The sequence below is a fragment of the Mustela putorius genome, unplaced genomic scaffold, assembly GCF_011764305.1.
Source record: "Mustela putorius furo isolate JIRA1106 unplaced genomic scaffold, ASM1176430v1.1 tig00003909_pilon_pilon_pilon, whole genome shotgun sequence".
NCBI lineage: Eukaryota > Metazoa > Chordata > Mammalia > Carnivora > Mustelidae > Mustela > Mustela putorius.
In genome coordinates this window covers 38,980,479-39,001,016 of record NW_025422057.1, presented here as the reverse complement: position 1 = coordinate 39,001,016, position 20,538 = coordinate 38,980,479, and the positions used below count along the sequence as shown (strand labels likewise).

General features: G+C 37.8%; 2 protein-coding genes across 2 annotated transcripts; both read left to right on the top strand.

The window, feature by feature from the left end:
- Positions 1–5,881: 5,881 nt before the first annotated feature.
- On the top strand, positions 5,882–6,823 carry LOC101688991 (olfactory receptor 6C74-like). The gene has a single exon (XM_004765892.1). The coding sequence runs from the start codon at positions 5,882–5,884 to the stop codon at positions 6,821–6,823; it is 942 nt and encodes a 313-aa protein (XP_004765949.1).
- Positions 6,824–15,906: 9,083 nt separating this feature from the next.
- LOC101689264 (olfactory receptor 6C2-like) lies at positions 15,907–16,863 on the top strand. The gene has a single exon (XM_004765893.2). It carries the CDS (start codon positions 15,910–15,912, stop codon positions 16,861–16,863), a length of 954 nt encoding a protein of 317 aa, XP_004765950.2. The 5' UTR covers positions 15,907–15,909.
- Positions 16,864–20,538: the final 3,675 nt, after the last annotated feature.

Below are 20,538 nucleotides of genomic sequence, written 5' to 3'. Positions count from 1 at the left end.
GTACTCTTGGACAGGCCATGGTAGACTTGTACAGGTTATGATATGCTTATGAGAAGAATGAGACCCATCAGAATACTTCATTTTTCTGGATTAGAATGAATTATGGTGATTGGGTAGCCCCATAAATGTGTGTTTTTTAAAACAAAACTGTCATCCATGTTTCCTGTATTGGATAGTGGAAAAACTCAGAGACCGAATTATAATCCATTCTCCACTCAGATTCCTTGGGATACTAATTAATCTACACAGCATAACTTTTGTGTGGGTCCACATGCCAGGAAACACAACCACATTCTTCTGCTTCCCACTGTGCTGGGATAGCTGCTTGAACTAGTCTAGATGGGGAGGTCTTGAGTTGCTTGGGCAACAACTGGCTCATTATTAACCAATTATCTCTCAGTGCCAACCCCAGCTCTGGAACTCTGAGCCAGGGGTTCTGCAAACCATGTTTCACCTTTGCAGAAGGATTTCTGTTAGTCTCTGCCCAGAGGGAGCCCTAGAGAAAGACTGAGCTGCTAGAGGCAGAAAGGACTTGTTCTGTTCCATTTGCTTCCTGTTTTATTACAGCATTGCTGTAATACTCTTTCTTTAACTCTGCAGCAGTGATTGGCCCTGGGGCAGCAGCTGGCTGCAGTTTTCACACTTGCAGGAGTATAGCCTCACAAAAACAGTGTCCTGTGGTCACAAGTTTTGCCTACTTAGAGGTTTGAATCCCAGCTCAGCAGGAGCTCTCTCCTTCAAGATCCTGAGGAAGCAGCACTCTCTGAGAGGTGCCTATTCCTCACGGGCCTGAGACCTAGCTCTATAGAATCTCTTCACACCACAGGAAGACGAGGGCTACCCAGGAAACACACACCCAACAGAGATCTCTGACCTAGCTCACTGGAATTCCTTCTCTGGGCTTCTCAGTTACAACAGCCTTAATCTTTGTCTTGGTTCCTCCAGTCCTAGGAGATGAAGCTTTCTTCTGCACTTGCTGTCTCTGTATCACCTCAGTGTTTGCTTCATGCCCTTATGGTCCACCATAACTTGTCTAACCAGTTCCTACATTAAATCTTCTCTGTAAAGTTGTCTGATACTGTTTCTATTCCCCAACTTGGACATTGATGGAGGCTTCCATTCAGTGGATGTTTACTTTAATGTTGTTGCTGCTGCTGCTCCTATGCTCACAGGAATGCTTCAGACCCTGACAGATCTAAGCCATACTCCATCAATTTCTGTCTCAGACATTTGACAGATGATCAAGAGCCAGGGCCCATCCTGCCCCAGGAGCTAGGAGACCGTAATTCTGATTTTGTTGACATTTCTGATGATCTTAGATGGTATTTATTATAAGAGTTAAGAATTTTTCAGGATTCCTCTTACAGATCTAAGGATCTTTTTAAAAAAAAGTCAACATGTTCCTCATTGCACAACTGGGCTGGAGAGAAATCTCTTTGAATGCTCTAGAGGACTTTCTCCTGACCTCATTCATAGCTTTTATTTTAATAAAAGCGTTTATTTAATAAAATAAAATAGCTTTTATTTAATAAAAGCTTTCAGAGCTTTTATTTTATTCTTTGTTCTTGGTGGAGTGTTCTATAATTGTTGGTTAGAACCTGATAGTTGATGGTAGCTCTTCTACATCTTAGTGATTTTTTTTGGCTTTGTTTTATTAATTGTTGAGAGAGGGATGGTGAAGCATCCAAATGTAATTGTTGACTATCTTTTTTTTTTTTTTGCCTTTCAGTTCTATCAGTTTTTACTTTACATATTTTGCAGGTCTCTTGTTTGGTGCACATATCTTGGATCACTCTATCTTGGTAGATTGATGCTCTCATCATTGTGTAATGTCCCTTTCTGATTTTGGTTATTTTTATTGCTCTGAAGTCTACTTAGTCTGATATTAATATAGCCACTCCTGCCTTCATTTGATAAATATTTGTGTGAAAATCTTTCCCCATCTACTTCCTTTCAAACAGCCTCTATCGTTATATTCAAAGTGAGTGTTTATGGACATCATATAGTTGGGTTGTGATTTTCAGTCTATTTTATCTATATTTCTTTCAATTGGTATAGCTAGACGATTCACATTTTGATGTTTTAGGGGTTAAGTCCACCATTTTACATTTTGTTTTCTGTTTGTTTTTCATTTCCTTATTTTCTTTTTCCTGCCTTCATATGGGTTACTTGAACATTGTACAATAATTCAATTTTGATTTATCCATAATGCTTTTTTTTTTTTATTATTTTTATTTATTTATTATTTTTTTAATTTTGTATTTTTTATAAACATATATTTTTATTTGCACAGTAGTTTTAGTGGTTGCTCTGGATATCATTTCCTTTATGTTCAGAGAACTTCTGTCCATTCTTTTAGGATAGGTATGCTGGTGAGAAATTCTTACAGATTTCCTTCATCTGAGAGTGTCTTTATTTCCCCTTCATTCCTGAAGGATATTTTTACTGGATGTAGGATTCTATATATTGGCAATACTCTTCTTTCAGCGCTTGAAAAAATATTGTGCTACTTCTTTCTGGCCCCCATGGTCTCTGATGAGAAATTTACTGTCATTTGAATTGTTCTTTCCCATGGGTATGTGTTTTTTCTTTCTTGCTGCTCTAAACTTTTTCTTTCTCTTCGATTACCAGAAGTTTGAATATGTGTCTTGATGTGGATTTCTTTGGATTTATACTATTTAGAATTTATTCAGCTCCTTGGATTTGTAAGTTATATTGCTTGCCAAATTTGAGAAGTTTTCAGCCTTTGTTTCTTCCAAGTCCCTTTTTAGCCCCACTCTTTTTCTTTTCTTTTTCAGACTCTAGTGACACAAATGTTAGATCTTTTGTTATAGTTCCACAGATCCAGGAGGCTGTATCTGTTTTTTTTTTCCCAGTTTGTTTTCTTTCTGTTTTTCATTTGGGTAATTTCTGTTATTCTTTCTTCAGTTCATTAATTTTTTTCCTTTATCTCCTGCATTCTGCTGTTGACCCCATCCATTGAATTTAAGGAAAAAGTTAATTATGATATTTTTAGTTCCAAAATTTCCATGTGGTTCTTCTTTATGCCTTTTATTTCTTAGCTGGAATTTCTATTTTTAAATTTGTTCCTAGCATGCTTGTAATTGGTCATTGAAGCATTTTGTGATGGCTCCTTCAAACTCTGTTCAATAATTGTAATATCTCTTGCATCTTGATGTTGGTGTCCATTGATTGTCTTTTTTTCATTCAAGTTGAACTCTTCCTTACTCTTGGTGTGAAAGGTTCTTATCAACTGAAACCTGGGCATTTAGCTCTTTTTTAAACTTGGTGTTTTGTCTGGTGTTCTTTGACACTGCTTTTGGAGATTAAGGGAGAGCTTTACTTTATTACCAGAGGCAGGGCTCTAAATTACCCCACTTGAGTTTCAACTCCACCTTAGTAGCACTATGAAGTTGGGACTTTATAAAATCTGGGAGGATTATATGCAGTCTATTTTTGAAGACTTTTATGGAGGACAATAGACATTTGGGAGTCCATATTATTGTATTTGCATATATAATGAAAAGGTAGGTATGATTTTTGTATTACAATTTTCTGTTTCCAACAATGCCCAATTAGTAGCCACTGGAGATCCTAGAGGGACATTGATCTCTAACTAGCTATGTTCTATATTCTAATGAGGTCTTGTGTGTCTGGGGTTTGCCCACTGGTCCTGGTGGATTCTGAGTGGTGTCAAGAGACTCCTATGCTAAGAATATGATGGGCAGAATTAATTTCACTTTTATCTCAGCTTCCAATGACATGCATATTTTCCTCAACCTAGAGAAGTCAGGAAGTGAAAATGCATTATAACTACCCTGGAATGCATTTAAGAAGCGTACTATTAGAAGGGACCAATTTGAGTGAGGAGGTTAATGTCTTCCACTATGCCCTGGAGCATTTGCCAACAAGAAGGGTCTCTTGCTGGTGGTGGCTAATGCAGGAGCAGAATGGGAGTTTGGGGAACCTAGAGCCTGCAAGGAAGGTATAAAAGTTTTTTGGAATTCCAGATTAACTTACTCTTAGATTCCAGTAGAGCACTAGGGACTATATGTATGTATGTAATCCTTTCTTTTCGAGGATTTCCAGGATTTCATCAGGCCAGATTGCCATGGAACTTACATTTTACCCCAATTTTGGAAAATTCTGATTTCATATGAAGAAGCATGTTTGGGACACATGATGCACATTTTGAACATTTCTCTAGGACAAATTAGGGTCATTTCAAATGCAAGTGCTCTCCTTGACCCCCCCCCCCCAACACACACATTTCTAAGTGCCTAGATCAGCATTTTGGTTTATTAAAAGAGTAAAAGAGAGGGAGACTGAGTTCTGCTTATTGTGAGCTATGTTTGGGTGAGTACGTGACTGTAGTGTGATTGGCTTATTTTGCTGTTCGTTTATTGTGATTTGAAGCAGAGTCTGTTCCTCTTCAAGCTGATTTAACATACTTAAAAGAGTGGGGGTTGACTAAGTCACCCAGCCAGTTTAGAGATCTGAGATGAACACTAGTTGACCAGAGTGACAAAAGCTCACACAGAGAAGTTTATGGATTTAAATAGTAACAGAGAATATTTTATTTAAGTGGACAATATAAGAGAGAATGAATCAGAAAATAATTGCTGGGGCACCTGGGTGGCTCAGTTGTTAAGTGTCTGCCTTCAGCTCAGGTCATGATTCTAGGGTCCTGGGATGGAGCCCCTCGTCAGGCTCCTGGCTCCACAGGTAGCCTTCTTCTCCCTCCTTCACTCCCTCTGTTTGTGTTCCCTCTCTGCCTGTCTCTCTCTCTGTCAAAGAAATAAATAAAATCTCAAAAAAAAAAAAAAAAAGAATTGCTAGAATCAAGGCATGCAATTTCTCTTTCTATCACCAGGCTATTATCTCCTAAATGTATGGACTGAAAGAGTCAGAAGATATTCTACCTTAGATGGACGACTTAACACAGGAGGAAGGGAAAACTCTCCTCTCTTACTGACTAGTCTCAAGCTCTGTAGGAAAATGGCTGATGTGTGTCTCCAACAATATAATTAGTGTCCCTTTGCTATTGTAGTGCTCTCTCACTTTAGAGGGCAGCACCTAGAACCAAAGGAAGTTTTCCTACAGGTGATGTTATGACTTCAAATATGGATGACAAATCCTAAGGATAACATTGGGGAATATTTTTTTGTGGAATGACCTACTCATGACAAGTTTTTGTTTTTTTTAAAGCTATGATTTTCCTTTTACAATATTTACCCTGTGAATGCATGATATGAATGGTACCTTATAATGAATGATCAGATATATTACTAAAAGAAGGATTTTTTTTCTGCTTGTCAATAGACTGTAGAAGAATGACTAACACTTTTAAAATTACATTATTCTTTATGAAAACTTGCATCCACACGCACAGTCCTTTTTTGTAATTTAACATAAATATATTCAGAGATAAAAATTTACTTTTACTTAAGTGCAACAATTAGACATAAAATGTAATGCTTAAAATAGTAGAAAAATCCAGTCACTGCAATTATACTCTTATTTTATTTTTATTTTTTCTATTCTGAAAAAAAGTTTTTTGATTAAAGTATAGTTGACACAAAATGTTACATTAGTTTCAGGTATACAATCTAGTGATTCAACAACTCTATATGTTATGCTATGCTCTCCACAAGTATAGCAACGTCTGTCACCATACAACACTATTAAAATACCATTGATTGTATTTTCTATGCTATACCTTTCATTCCTGTGACTTATTCATGCCATAACTGGAAGCCTGTACCTGCCCTCCACCATTTGGCTACACTGTTTTATGTGTTTAATAAAATAAAGTTCTTCATTCTTTAGTCATGAAACTCTACAACATAGCTCATAGAATTGAAGAAATGGAAAGTCAATGATGGAGCATGCAAGAAACCAGACAGAAGTTCAGGAATTCATCCTGGAGGGCTTTCCTAATGTCCAGCACCTTGGGATGGTTCTCTTCATGGTGCATCTGTTGGCATACCTGACCTCCATCATGGGAAACATACTCATAATCACCATCACCTGGGTTGACCATCGTCTCCAGACACCCATGTACTTCTTCCTTAGCAGTTTCTCCTTTTTTGAATGCTGTTTTATAACCACTGTTATTCCAAAATTGCTGGCCATCTTTCTGTCAGGGAAGCAATCAATTTCCTTTTCTGCCTGCTTCACACAAGCCTTTGTCTTTCTTTTCCTGGGAACAACTGTTTTCTTCCTTATGGCTGTATTATCCCTCGATCGGTACTTGGCCATTTGCAAACCTCTGTATTACCCAACCATCATGAACCCAAGGATGTGTTTCCTTCTAGTCATGGCCTGTTTAGCTTTGGGCTTTGTCCTCATGGTGGTTCCAGTTATAATGCTTTCCCAGTCATCCTTCTGTGGCCCCCATGTCATCCCTCACTTCTTCTGTGATTTTGGGCCCCTGGTTCATCTCTCTTGTTCTGATACCAGATCTACTGAATTGTTGGCCTTTGTCCTTGCTTTGGTTATCCTTTTGACATCTCTTATCATAACCATCATTGCATACAGCAACATAGTAGTGACAATTATGCGACTACCATCAGCCAAGGAGCAGCAGAAAGCTTTCTCTACCTGTTCCTCTCACCTCATGGTTCTCTTTCTGATGTATGGCAGCTGTGTGTTTATATATGTGAAACCAAAGCAAACGAACAGGCTGAACTCCAACAGAGAGGCTGCCCTTGTGAACACGGTGGTGACCCCATTGCTCAACCCTGTCATCTATACTCTGCGGAACAAGCAGGTCCACCAGGCTCTGAGGAATGCTCTGTCCAGGGTTAGATTGCAAAAATAGAACAGGAGACTGTCAGAGGAGAATGCCTTTTCTCCATCGAATTCAATCTCCTTCCTATTTCTGGTATCTCCTATATAGACTTGCAAATGTGTTTTTAGAGGTTCTACTTGTTTATTCTTAGAATAGGGACCAATTTATCTTGTAATCCAATATACTCCCCTGCTTGAAAACTCTAACATTCTTTTTTATGTTGAATGAAATTATCTTCTCAGATCTGTTCACTAGTTTTAGCTCAATAGGATTAAACAAATTTTAATGAGAAGCTTCATATACATGATTCTGTTTGATGCATGTGGAATCTCAAAGTTGGAAAGGTGTGTTTTCAAGTGTCTACTTGCGGTAAGTGCATGGAGATGAAAAATGAATTCACAAGAATTAAGATTATCAAATTGGTTCAAGGATAGATGCAAATGGTCTCACTATAATGATTTTTGAAGGACATATATGTATATGTATCTGTCATGATATTAAAACATTACTCAAAATGACTCAATGCAATTGTTTTCAATGGTGCATAGTTGTTTTTTTTTTTTTTAACAATTTTATTTATTCATTTGACAGACAGAGATCGCAAGTAGCAGAGAGGCAGGTAGAGAGAGATGGAGAAGCAGGCTCCCTGCTGAGCAGAGAGCCCGATGTAGGGCTCAATCCCAGGACCCTGGGATCATGACCTGAGCCAAAGACAGAGGCTTTAACGCACTGAGCCACTCAGGCGCCCTGGTGCACAGTTTTTATATAAATAGAATATAAATCTTTATGATTCTAGTTCCCACAATAATGAAGACACATAAGTGTCTCTGGTTGAAATCAAAAGTTCCCACTGGTTTTACTGGTTTGCCAGGTTGATATCAGTACTAAAGACCTGATGACGAGTACCACAGGAAAGGAAGCATTATTAATTCTAGGACAAGAAATTGAGTAGTTAAGATTGTCTCTCTACTATAGGAAATTTAAAGGAAATGGGATGAATCTATTCATAGGTAGAAAGGAGTCTAATGGTGGCTGTAGAGTCTTTCCAAATAAATCTATAAATAAGTATCTTTATTTGTGGAATGAGAAGTTTGATGTGATAATCTCTGAGTGACCATTGTTAGTACTAGTGTGAAATAACTCTATTGCTGCCAAACATGACATGGAGACACACTGTAACAGAAATAGAATTTGAGCCTAGAAGAGAGAACATGATAAGATATTTTTTGTTTGTTTGTTTTAGTCCTTTTTAAAATTTTGAGTGTGTTCACACATGACATTTTTTAAAACTTAAACTCAAGTTAGTTAACACATAGTGTATTATTAGTTTCAGGAGTGGACTTTAGTGATTCATCAGTTCACTATAACACGCAGTGCTCAGTACATCAAGTGCCCTCCTTAATGCCCATCATCCAATTACCCCATCCCCGACCCACCTCCCCTCCTGCAACCCTCAGTTTTTTTCCTTGTAGTGAGAGTCTCTTATGGTTTGCCTCTCTCTCTTTCATGTGTTTGTTGGTCATGTATATGTCTTCCTTGGAAAATTGTTTATACAAGTCATGAATATTAAAATCAGATTATTTGAATTTTTTGGATGTTTAAGATTTTTTTTTTAAAGATTTTATTTATTTATTTGACAGACAGAGATCACAAGTAGGCAGAGGCAGGCAGAGAGAGAGAGAGAGGGGAGGAAGTAGGCTCCCTGCCTACTAAGCCACCCAAGCACCCCTAAGGGTTTTTTTTTTTTTTTAAATTTTGGATATTAACCCTTTATTAGATATATTAGATAGGTATTTGTGAACATCTTCTACTCAGTAGGTTGCCTTTTTGTTTGTTAATGGTTTCCTTCATTGTGCAAATGATATTTTAGTGGAATATTTAGTGGGATATTTTAGTGGGAGAATTACAACTGTAATTTAGTTATTCAAGATATTCATAGGAAAGGATAGATTTGGACACAAAATACTGTAAGAAAAATCCTGGTACTGGTGTTTGTTGACATGGGTTGCTTAATGGCCACTCTGATAGTTTGGTCTGATTATTCTGTGATTGCAAGGATAATAATTGACTGTGTTATGAATTCTGGCATGCAATTATGTAAGAATTTGAAGAATATATTTTACTCCACTAACAGAACATTGTGCATATATAAAGATTTCCATGTATTTTTTTTTATGTAGGCTTATCTCTTTTTCTGACATTTGGGATATTCCCTTTGCTCAAGTTATCACATTGTCAATGATTTTTCCCAGAATGAACAATGAATAGTGTGGTTCTTGGCAGCAGGGTCTCCCTATAGGAGTGTACATGGTGATGGAAACTGGTGATGGCAGTTGGGCTCTGGCCTGCGGGTGCACAGCTATGGGGGCGGCCAAAGGTGAGCCCAGTGGTACAAGCTAGTGACAGGAGTCAGGGCCAAATCTGGGGCCACATAAAGCTAATCCAAACTACATAAAGAACTGATACAAACCAATAATAAAAAACACAATCTAAATAAAATAATGGGCAAATGACTTGAATAGACATTTTTTTCCAAAGACATACAAATAGCCAATAGGTATATGAAAAGATTTTCAGCATCATTAATCATCAGATAAATACTCAAAACCATGAGATATTATCTCACGCTTAGGTTAGAATGGCTATTATCCAAAAAATTAAAGGGTAAGAAGTATTGGTGAAGATGTGGAAAAAAGGGAACTTTTGTACATTGTTGATTAGAATCTAAACTGATGCAGTCATTGTGGAAAACAACATGGAAAACAATTTCCTCAAAGAATTAAAATGGGAAACAACCCAAGTGTCCATCTATAGATGAATGGAAAAAGAAGATGTGATATAAAAAAAAGAAGAAGAGGAAGATGTGATATATAGATATATAGAGAGATATATATATCTCTCTATATATCTATATATGTGATATAGAGAGAGATATATATATCTCTATATATCTATATATCACATATGTAGAGAGATATATATCTCTCTCTATATGGCTATATATATATATCTCACATACCACAAATGTATATATATATACACATAATGGAATACTCAGCCACAAAAAAAGATTGAAATCTTGTCATTTGAGGCAGCAGGGATGAGGTAGGGGGTAGAATTCAGTGATTCATCAGTTGCATATAACACCCAGTGTTCATCATCAAGTGCCCTCCTTAGTCCCCATCACCCAGTTATGGGGGAGGTATAATGCTAAGTGAAATGAGTCATTCAAAGAAAGATAGATACCATATGATTTCATTTATATGTCGAATTTAAGAAACAAAACAAATGAACAAAGAGACAAAAAACCAGACTTTTAAATATGGAGAACAAACTGGTGATTGCTGGTGCGGAGGTAGGTGGGGGGATTGGTGAAATAGGTGACGGGGATTAAGAGTACATTTTCATGACAAGCACTGAGTGATGTATAGAATTATTGAATCACTATACTGTATACCTGAAACTAATATAACACTGTATAAAATTATATTTGACTAAAAAAACGGTTTAAAAGTTAGATATAAAAAAATAAATCTACCATACGATCCAACAGTCCTATTTCTGGATATATATCCAAAGGAGTTGGAAGTGAAGATATTGAAGAGATATCTGTACTTCTACATTCACTGCAGCGTTATTCACTATAGCCAAGATACAGAAACAACACAAGTGTCCACTGATGGGTGAATGGATAAAGAAAATGCGGTATATACATAATGGACTATTATTATTTATCTTTCTCCGACTTATTTCACTTTGCATAATGTCCTCTAGGACCATCCATGTTGTCAGAAATGTCAGGATTTCCTTCTTTCTCATGGCTTAATAATAACACATTATTTACATATATACGCATACACATATTGTGTTATATATAATGTGCATGTATTATATATTTATTACATATACACAGTATATATGTATACATAATGTATAATGTATACATATTATATATAATGTAAGCATATATACGTGTTATACACACACACACACACACACACACACACATAATGTACTTTTTACCCATTCATCCACTGATGGCTGTTTTTATATATTGGCTATTGTGACTAATGCTGTGATAAACATGGTAGTGCAGATATCCTTCAATGTCCTGTTTTCATTTCCTTTGGATATATGATCGGAAGTAGAGTTTCTGGATCATATGGTAGCTCTATTTTTAATTTTTTGAGGAACCTCCATATTGTTTTCCATAGTGACTAAACCAATTTATAGAGAATGTGTTCAATTAAAAATGACTTACAAGACCAATGTGATAATATGGAGCATTTAAAATTCTCATGTATTGCTATTGAGAGCCTAAATCCAATTTGGGAACTTGTTTTGTGATTTCTTATAGTGCTAAGACCTATTCTATAATTAATTCAGTACCTTTACTCCAAGTCATATACTCAAGAGAAATGAATGTTGTCTTCAAAAAGACTTGTAGAAGAATATTCATAATGTTTTCTTTTGATGGCTGCATAGTATTCCATTGTGTATATATACCACATCTTCTTGATCCATTCATCTGTTGATGGACATCTAGGTTCTTTCCATAGTTTGGCTATTGTGGACATTGCTGCTATAAACATTCGGGTGCATGTGTCTCTTTGGATCACTACATTTGTATCTTTAGGGTAAATACCCAATAGTGCAATTGCTGGGTCATAGGGCAGTTCTATTTTCAACATTTTGAGGAACCTCCATGCTGTTTTCCAGAGTGGCTGCACCAGCTTGCATTCCCACCAACAGTGTAGGAGGGTTCCCCTTTCTCCGCATCCTCGCCAGCATCTGTCATTTCCTGACTTGTTGATTTTAGCCATTCTGACTGGTGTGAGGTGATATCTCATTGTGGTTTTGATTTGTATTTCCCTGATGACGAGTGATATGGAGCACTTTTTCATGTGTCTGTTGGCCATCTGGATGTCTTCTTTGCAGAAATGTCTGTTCATGTCCTCTGCCCATTTCTTGATTGGATTATTTGTTCTTTGGGTGTTGAGTTTGCTAAGTTCTTTATAGATTCTGGACACTAGTCCTTTATCTGATATGTCGTTTGCAAATATCTTCTCCCATTCTGTCAGTTGTCTTTTGATTTTGTTAACTGTTTCCTTTTTGCTGTGCAAAAGCTTTTGATCTTGATGAAATCCCAGTAGTTCATTTTTTCCCTTGCTTCCCTTGCCTTTTGCGTTGTTCCTAGGAAGATGTTGCTGCGGCAGAGGTCGAAGAGGTTGCTGCCCGTGTTCTCAAGGATTTTGATGGATTCCTTTCGTACATTGAGGTCCTTCATCCATTTTGAGTCTATTTTTGTGTGTGGTGTAAGGAAATGGTCCAATTTCATTTTTCTGCATGTGGCTGTCCAATTTTCCCAGCACCATTTATTGAAAAGGCTGTCTTTTTTCCATTGGACATTCTTTCCTGCTTTGTCGAAGATTAGTTGACCATAGATTTGAGGGTCTATTTCTGGGCTCTCTATTCTGTTCCATTGATCTATGTGTCTGTTTTTGTGCCAGTACCATGCTGTCTTGATGATGACAGCTTTGTAATAGAGCTTGAAGTCCGGAATTGTGATGCCACCAACGTTGGCTTTCTTTTTCAATATCCCTTTGGCTATTCGAGGTCTTTTCTGGTTCCATATAAATTTTAGAATTATTTGTTCCATTTCTTTGAAAAAGATGGATGGTACTTTGATAGGAATTGCATTAAATGTGTAGATTGCTTTAGGTAGCATAGACATTTTCACAATATTTATTCTTCCAATCAAAAGAAATGAAATCTTGCCATTTGCAACAACATGGATGGAACTAGAGCGTATCATGCTTAGCGAAATAAGTCAAGCAGAGAAAGACAACTATCATATGATCTCCCTGATATGAGGAAGTGGTGATGCAACATGGAGGCTTAAGTGGGTAGAAGAATAAATGAAACAAGATGGGATTGGGAGGGAGACAAACCATAAGTGACTCTTAATCTCACAAAACAAACTGAGGGTTGCCGGGGGGAGGGGGTTTGGGAGAAGGGGGTGGGATTATGGACATTGGGGAGGGTATGTGATTTGGTGAGTGCTGTGAAGTGTGTAAACCTGGTGATTCACAGACCTGTACCCCTGGGGATAAAAATATATGTTTATAAAAATAAAAAAAAAAAAAAAAAAAAAAAGAATATTCATAATGTTTTTATTCATAGTAGCCCTAAACTGGAAAGGACATAAATGTCTTTCAGTGGGAGAATGGAAAAAGGTGATATACATAGATAATGACCTACTACAAAGCAATACAAAAGAATTAATCATTGGTTCATGTGACAGCATGGAAAACTCTGAGGAATCCGAGGAAAAATAAAGCCAGACATGTGCTGTGTTCCATTTAAATGAATTTCAAGAGGTGGCAAAAGTAAATTTCGATGACAGAAATAAAAGTAGTTCTTTAGTTGTTTTCTCTTGATGGGGGCTATTGACTGGGACGGGGCACAAGGACACTTGTGATGAGGTGGGAGTGTTCTATGGTTTGGACAGTGGTTACTTGGATGTTTACATATGTAGAAAATCATTAACTTAAAATTAAAATTTGTGCATTTTACAGTGTATAAATTATACCTCATTAAAGAAAATACCAGATTAAAAAGGAAAAGAAGTGAAGGCAATTGTAAAACATTCTTTCTGATGCCTAAGCTTGTCTTTTTTGACATATGTAATTTAGGACTTTGTAAATTTTGTAACACTAAGGCACTCACGGCAAATATACCTTTAAGGGCTTGTACAAAGGACTGCATAGGGTCCTGAGAATGGTGATAGTATGCCACCATATGCAGTGAAATGGTAATTAGGGTATGTTTCTGCTGAAATTTCTAATTTCCAAATATGAACAATTAAATGTCCTCTGGGACTCTGTTGTGATTTAAGTTTGTGCTCCCCTTTTTCGGTACTCCTCTAATGAATCTTGAATATTCCAGAAGTTTGTCCTTTCAAACCCTGTGTGTCCTCATGAGGGATGGTAAATAATTCTGTGGTAAATATATCATCAGGGCACTTGAATATATTCTCATTTATGACCTCAATGATCTTCACCTACTCTGAAAGGTGGGAAGCAACTAGTTGATAAGAAAGTGACTAGCAACAGGGTCCAAAGGAAAGTAACATTTATTGTTTCTATTTCCTGACTGTCTTCTGTTTTGGATGCACAACCCACCAGATTTGATGTTCAAGATGGACTGTGTCATTGTATCCCATAGAATGGATATAAATTTGTTCAGGAATTTTAAATGGTTACATCAGCATATTCTTTACAGCAGTTTCTAATGTCTTGATCTAGGATTTATCATTCCAATGGCCATAGGGGAAAACTATAACTGTTAATCTTCCAGAGTTTAGAAATCTCTGTCTTCCATGAGAAAACAATTAGCTTTAATAATATCCTATTAATTTAAGACATAGGCATTCATCAGTTTCTTTAAAAGTTCCCAAAAGTTCACCTCCCCTTTCCATTAGCTTTGAAGAAAGATCCTGGTTTGTTGGAAGAAAAAAGCAGCACTTTGTCAAAGAAGCTGTTTCCCGTGAGCTGCGTCTTGGTGAGTACATGACCATGGGAATAACTTGCAATCTAACAAGTCAAGTATTTATTTATTTATTTATTTTTTTTTTTTAATTTTTTATTTTTTATAAACATATATTTTTATCCCCAGGGGTACAGGTCTGTGAATCACCAGGTTTACACACTTCACAGCACTCACCAAATCACATACCCTCCCCAATGTCCATAATCCCACCCCCTTCTCCCAAACCCCCTCCCCCCGGCAACCCTCAGTTTGTTGTGAGATTAAGAGTCACTTATGGTTTGTCTAGTATTTAAAGCAGAGACTGGTTATGTTTAAGTTTGTATTGCGGATCATCTATAGTTAATGTAGTAGTTTTAACTAAGTCAAAGAATTAAGTAAAACACAATTTATTTATGGTGACTTACTAGAGCACTGATTTCCTGAATCCTTTCCCAAAGATTACGTGACAATTCATTCGGCTTCCAGCTAGGCACTGGCATTTTTAAAAAAACAAATGTTCCTCGGGTGCCTGGGTGGCTCAGTTGGTTAAGTGTCTGCCTTCAACTCAGGTCACGATCCCAATCTTGGGATTGATCCCCGCATTGGGCTCCCTGATCAGCAGGGATTCTTCTTCTCTCTCTGTGCCCCCATGCTCTCTGATTCTCTCTCTCAAATAAATAAATAAATCTTTTAAAAAAGGAAAAAAACGAATGTTCCTATAGTGATCACAATAAGAATATATTTATAATTTCACCACACTGAAATTTTCCAGTGTAACAAAAATATTCCGAGAAAACATCGTTAAAAGGTAATATGACTAATAGCAGAAAGAAAATCTGTTCTGCCAGGTGTGTAGAGTGAGAGGGAAACTGATGCACATTTAAATGTTTTCTCATTGATTCTGAACAACCAAGTCAGGCAACCATCCCTCACTCCCATTTTTAGACATAGTTTCTCTTAAACCCAAGGACTGGGTAGTTATGAGATGCTGTGATAAACTAGATTTCCTGCTCAGTCTTAAAGTTTTGGGTAAAGAACTCAGAATGAGCCAACTTCAGGAAAATAACTGGTTTGGAACATGCTAATAGGAAAATGGCTCCCTCCCCCACACTTTCTTTTTCTACAAGGCTAAAGTCAGTGCTTTGGAGGCCTTTATATATTGCATATGCTACCTGAAGTATAGAAATTAACATTGTGACCCCATAAAAATATTCTCTGTTGGATGACAGCCTTCACTGTTATCTGTTGCTTTTATATGTTATTTGAAAATAATTTCTATTTTACAGTGTTTACCTTATGGACTACTATTAAAATATATTCTAGAAAAATTAGGTTGCACATTAAAAATTATTTTCAAAAATGAACAATAAACGTTCAATTTTTACAATTTAATAATTGACAGATTTCAAAATAATTTATAATATAACATTCAAATTATATAAAGTGATTCCTCATTCAGAATTGTAGCTGCAAGTAGTATTTATTGCTTTTTAATAGTGGCCATCAATTAAATTTTTATTCTTTGGTGGTGACATTTTCTATTTGAAAGATCCAGCAGAGCTGATGATAGAGAAATGGAGATCACTATGGAGGTGAGGAATGAGACAACAGTCCAAGAATTCATTCTGGAAGGGTTTCCTGCCATCCAGGCCCTAGGGAATGTCTTCTTCCTGATCCATCTGCTGGCATACCTGGCCTCTATCACAGGAAATGTGGTGATCATCACCATCACTTGGGTTGACCATCGGCTCTGGACACCAATGTATATTTTACTCAGCACATTCTCCTTCTCTGAATGCTGTTTTATCACCTCAGTTATTCCTAAACTGCTGTCTATCTTCCTGTTGGGAAGGCAACCAATTTCCTTTACTGCTTGTCTCATACAGGCCTTTTCTTTTTTATTTTTTGGGTCAATAATTTTCTTCCTCATGGCAGTGATGTCTCTGGATCGGTATGTGGCCATTTGCAAGCCTCTGCATTACCTGACCATCATGAACCTGAAGACTTGCTTCCTCCTGGTCACTGCCTGCTTCGCTTTGGCCTTCCCTCTCATCACGGGGCTGGTAGTGAAGGTTTTCCAGTTGTCCTTCTGTGGCCCCCATGTCATCCCCCACTTTCTCTGTGACCTTGGCCCTCTGATTCATCTCTCCTGCTCTGACACCAGACATACTGAAATGTTGACCTTTGTCCTCGCTTTGTTTATCCTTATAACATCTCTTATCATAACCACCATTGCATACAGCAACATAGTAGTCACAGTCCTGCGACTCCCATCAGCCAAGGAGAAACAGAAAGCTTTCTCCACCTGCTCCTCTCACCTCATGGTTCTCTTTCTGATGTACGGCAGCTGTGTGTTCATATATGTGAAACCAAAGCAAACGAACAGGCTGGACTCCAACAGGGAGGCTGCCCTTGTGAACACGGTGGTGACCCCACTGCTCAACCCTGTCATCTATACTCTGCGGAACAAGCAGGTCCATCGGGCTCTGAGGGATGCTCTATCGAGATTGAGGTTACAGAAACAGAGCTTTGGTGGTTAAGTGGAACTTCTTGGTCTTCTAGTTCAATTTTCCACAATTGCAGAAATATTTTCTATAGAATTCTATATATGGTGATCTAGTTTATACTAAGTTTCATCCATCTGGGTACTATATTACTTTGCAATACAATACTTTGCACTCTTTGAAAATTTCTTTTAGTTCTCTATATCATGCTGAAGAATATCTTCCTTGATTTTCTACTCAGTGGTCTTTCATGAATTCAATTCACACAACATTTATGGGGAGCCCAGTATACATAAGTCACATAATACAAAGTCTTTAAGAATAAATAAGTTGTCAATCAGATAATAATAATCACTATTCATGGTACATTCTTATGCTTGAGTTTTCTGATACTAAGAAAGGATAGAAACCGTCACCATTTTATGTATTCAGGGTTTGAAATTTTAGAAGCAAATTGTTCTGAAGTTATATAAAATCATAAAACTATAGCCAAGTGAAAAATAAGGTATGTCATTAATTGGATCTTTTATGTAAATGAACCAACAGTAAGCTGGTTCTCTCTTTGGGTCTATTGGTTTTAGAGGTGTAAATAGCTCAGTGTAACTCCAGGTGGTTAGGATGTATCTAATATTATCAACAAAATTGCTTTTAACTCTTTCTTAAAATAGAAATAAAATGCAAAACTTTAAAAAGTTTTAAAAAGATTTTATTTATTTATTTGAGAGAGAAAGACAGAAATATTGAGAGAGAGCATGAGTTAGAAGTGGAGGGAGAAGCAGGCTCTCCGCCAAGTAGGGATCCCCATGTGGGACTTCATCCCCGAATGCTGGGATGGTGACCTGAGCTGAAGGCAGATGCTTAGCTGACTGAGCCACCCAGGCATCCCAGAAGTTTTAGATTTGTTCTGGTTTATTTTCCTGTAATTGATGTTGCTAAGCCTTGATCCCTGTAGGTTGCTGAAAGGTAGGCTACCCCACTACCAAAGTTTCTCCCTACATGGAAGAGATGTTTTCTCCTAATGTGACTTTGGGTATGGGAGCTGCTGCTGTCTGTCAGGTTAAGCTAAATTATGGTTGACCCTGTATGCAGCAAAAGCTAACAAAACTCATAATTAGGAAAGTTTAAAAGGAAAATGAGTGCAATTGCTAATTTTTAAAAAATGGATTAAAATTGGGTCAGTTATTGTGTCTGTAGGTCCATGGAGGAAGTGGCTCCCACCTGAAGACACCTGGCCCTAATGGAAAATGGTTCCTGTCACATCCCACATGGCATTTGCATACTATGCATTTGATTTTCACTATGTCTGATTTGAGCACATACACTCCTTCCTGCTTGATTTGAGAACTACTTATACTCAAGGCATAATCTGATTGGGAAGAATTTTAGACTTCAAAAAATATTGGCTGATTTAGTTGGTTTTTTTTTTTTTTTTTTTGGCCTGGGAATGTTTTGATTATAAAATGCCCTGGGGGTTATGATCTTCCAAGGACAGCTATGTCTTTGTCCCTTCTTTCTCCAAAGAAGGTAATTTCTGAACCTAATCTAAAAGCAGGAGTTCTAAGGGGTTCTGGTTTCTGTGCATTAGATGAAATAGCCACCTCTGCCAATTTTCACAGCCTGGCCTCATGAATCAGACTAGTGTAGGAGATGAACCTCCCCTATCAGCCCAGTGAGATTCTGGGTACTTCTTGAACCTTTGTGCTCATCCAAACCATTATCTTTGTTTCTAGTATGCCCCAGGAGACTAAAGTATGCCAAACCCTGTTGGTCCCTGTGACAAGGAGGATAGAAACTAGTCTTTCTAGAAGAAGCTAGAGAAGTGGGGAACGCTAGATGCATGGTCCAATTCCTTCTCTCCTCAGTGAGCAGCTTAGAGAGTGAATCCCCTACTCACTATTCGCTGAGCTGGGTAGAGGCCCTGTGGGGAAATGGCTGCACTCTCATTCAGACCACACTCTTTTAAAACTGCTGCTTTACTGTCTGTCATCCTCAAAGGCCTAATGAAAGCTGGGGGCCATTGGATCTCAGAGACAGTCAGGTTAGTTGGAGACTTGGTTCTGTCTCTGGAGCAAACCAGGGGGAGAAGGAGCTACAGAAAGTGGCCACTGGTTTATTCAGACTCCTAGAAGTGTAGTGAGTTCCTGTCTGTCAGCTCCCAGATGCAGGCTAGTTAAAAGCCAGACTGTCAGGTAGCAGCTGGTCAAGTTGAGACTTTAGATGTATAGTCTAATCCCTTCTATGGAGAAACTGAGAGCTGGCCATTTTTGCCTGCTTGCTCTATGTTGACCCAGGGGCAAGAGCTGAGGAAAGTTTTTGCATGCTGCTTTAATGCTGGTCTCTGATTTTAGTCTATCATGGGCGTTTCAGCTCCTCGAAGCAGGCAAGTTAGGAGCCAATCCTTTGGTTGTCAACCCTATAGGTTGAGGCCCTAGATGTGTGGTGTAAGCCCTTTGTTCTTCCGGGAAAAGCTGGTGTTAAAAGTTCTCACCTGATTGTAAGGTGCTATGTGGGGTAAGGTTTATGGTGAGAGTGTCTCAGCTTTTCCCACCTATTTTGATGTGGCTATTTTCTCAGTTGCCTTGTATTGTAGGAGTGTCTCAGCTAGTTTCTGTATCTTTCAGAGGGAATTGATCTGCGTGTAGCTGTTTATTCAGGGTGTCTATGGGCAAAGGGAGCAGAATCAGGGGTCTCCTATCCTGCCATTTTCCTGGTGTCCCATTTCTAGCTTTTAGCTGTTACAAATAAAGCTTCTCTGAAAATTCATGTATAGGTGTTTGTATGAATATAAGATTTCATTTTCCTGGGTTAAGTGCCTAAGAACACAATAGGCTGGGTTGTATGGTAATCGCACATTTAGTTTTACAAGAATCTGACAAACTGTTTTCCAGAGTGATTATACCATTTTACATTCCCATTAGCAATGCATGAGTGACCCAGTGTCTTTGCATTTTCATGAGCCTTTAGCATTACTATTTTTGTTTCACTACAATTAGAAATTAAATATCCATTTTTTGAAAAAATCAGAGAATATGCTACTTTTTTTGTTTTTTTAAAAATATATATATTTTTAATTTATTTATTTTCAGCATAACAGTATCATTATTTTTTCACCACACCCAGTGCTCCATGCAATCCGTGCCCTCTGTAATACCCACCACCTGGTACCCCAACCTCCCACCCCCCCGCCACTTCAAACTCCTCAGATTGTTTTTCAGAGTCCATAGTCTCTCATGATTCACCTCCCCTTCCAATTTCCCCCAACTCCCTTCTCTCTAACTCCCCATGTCCTCCATGCTTTTTGTTATGCTCCACAAATAAGTGGGGGAGAAGATATTTGCAAATGACAGGACAGACAAAAGGTTGATATCCAGGATCTATAATGAACTCCTCAAACTCAACACACACAAAACAGGCAATCATATCAAAAAATGGGCAGAAGATATGGACAGACACTTCTCCAATAAAGACATACAAATGGCTATCAGACACATGAAAAAATGTTCACCATCACTAGCCCTCAGGGAGATTCAAATTAAAACTACATTGAGATATCACCTTACACCAGTTAGAATGGCCAAAATTAGCAAGACAGGAAACAACATGTGTTGGAGAGGATGTGGAAAAAGGGGGACCCTCTTCCACTGTTGGTGGGAATGCAAGTTGGTGCAGCCTCTTTGGAGAACAGTGTGGAGATTCCTCAAGAAATTAAAA

Excerpts from the sequence above, each read along its gene's own strand:
- LOC101688991 (XM_004765892.1), top strand. The coding sequence starts at position 5,882 with ATGGAGCATGCAAGAAACCAGACAGAAGTTCAGGAATTCATCCTGGAG.
- LOC101689264 (XM_004765893.2), top strand. The coding sequence starts at position 15,910 with ATGGAGGTGAGGAATGAGACAACAGTCCAAGAATTCATTCTGGAAGGG.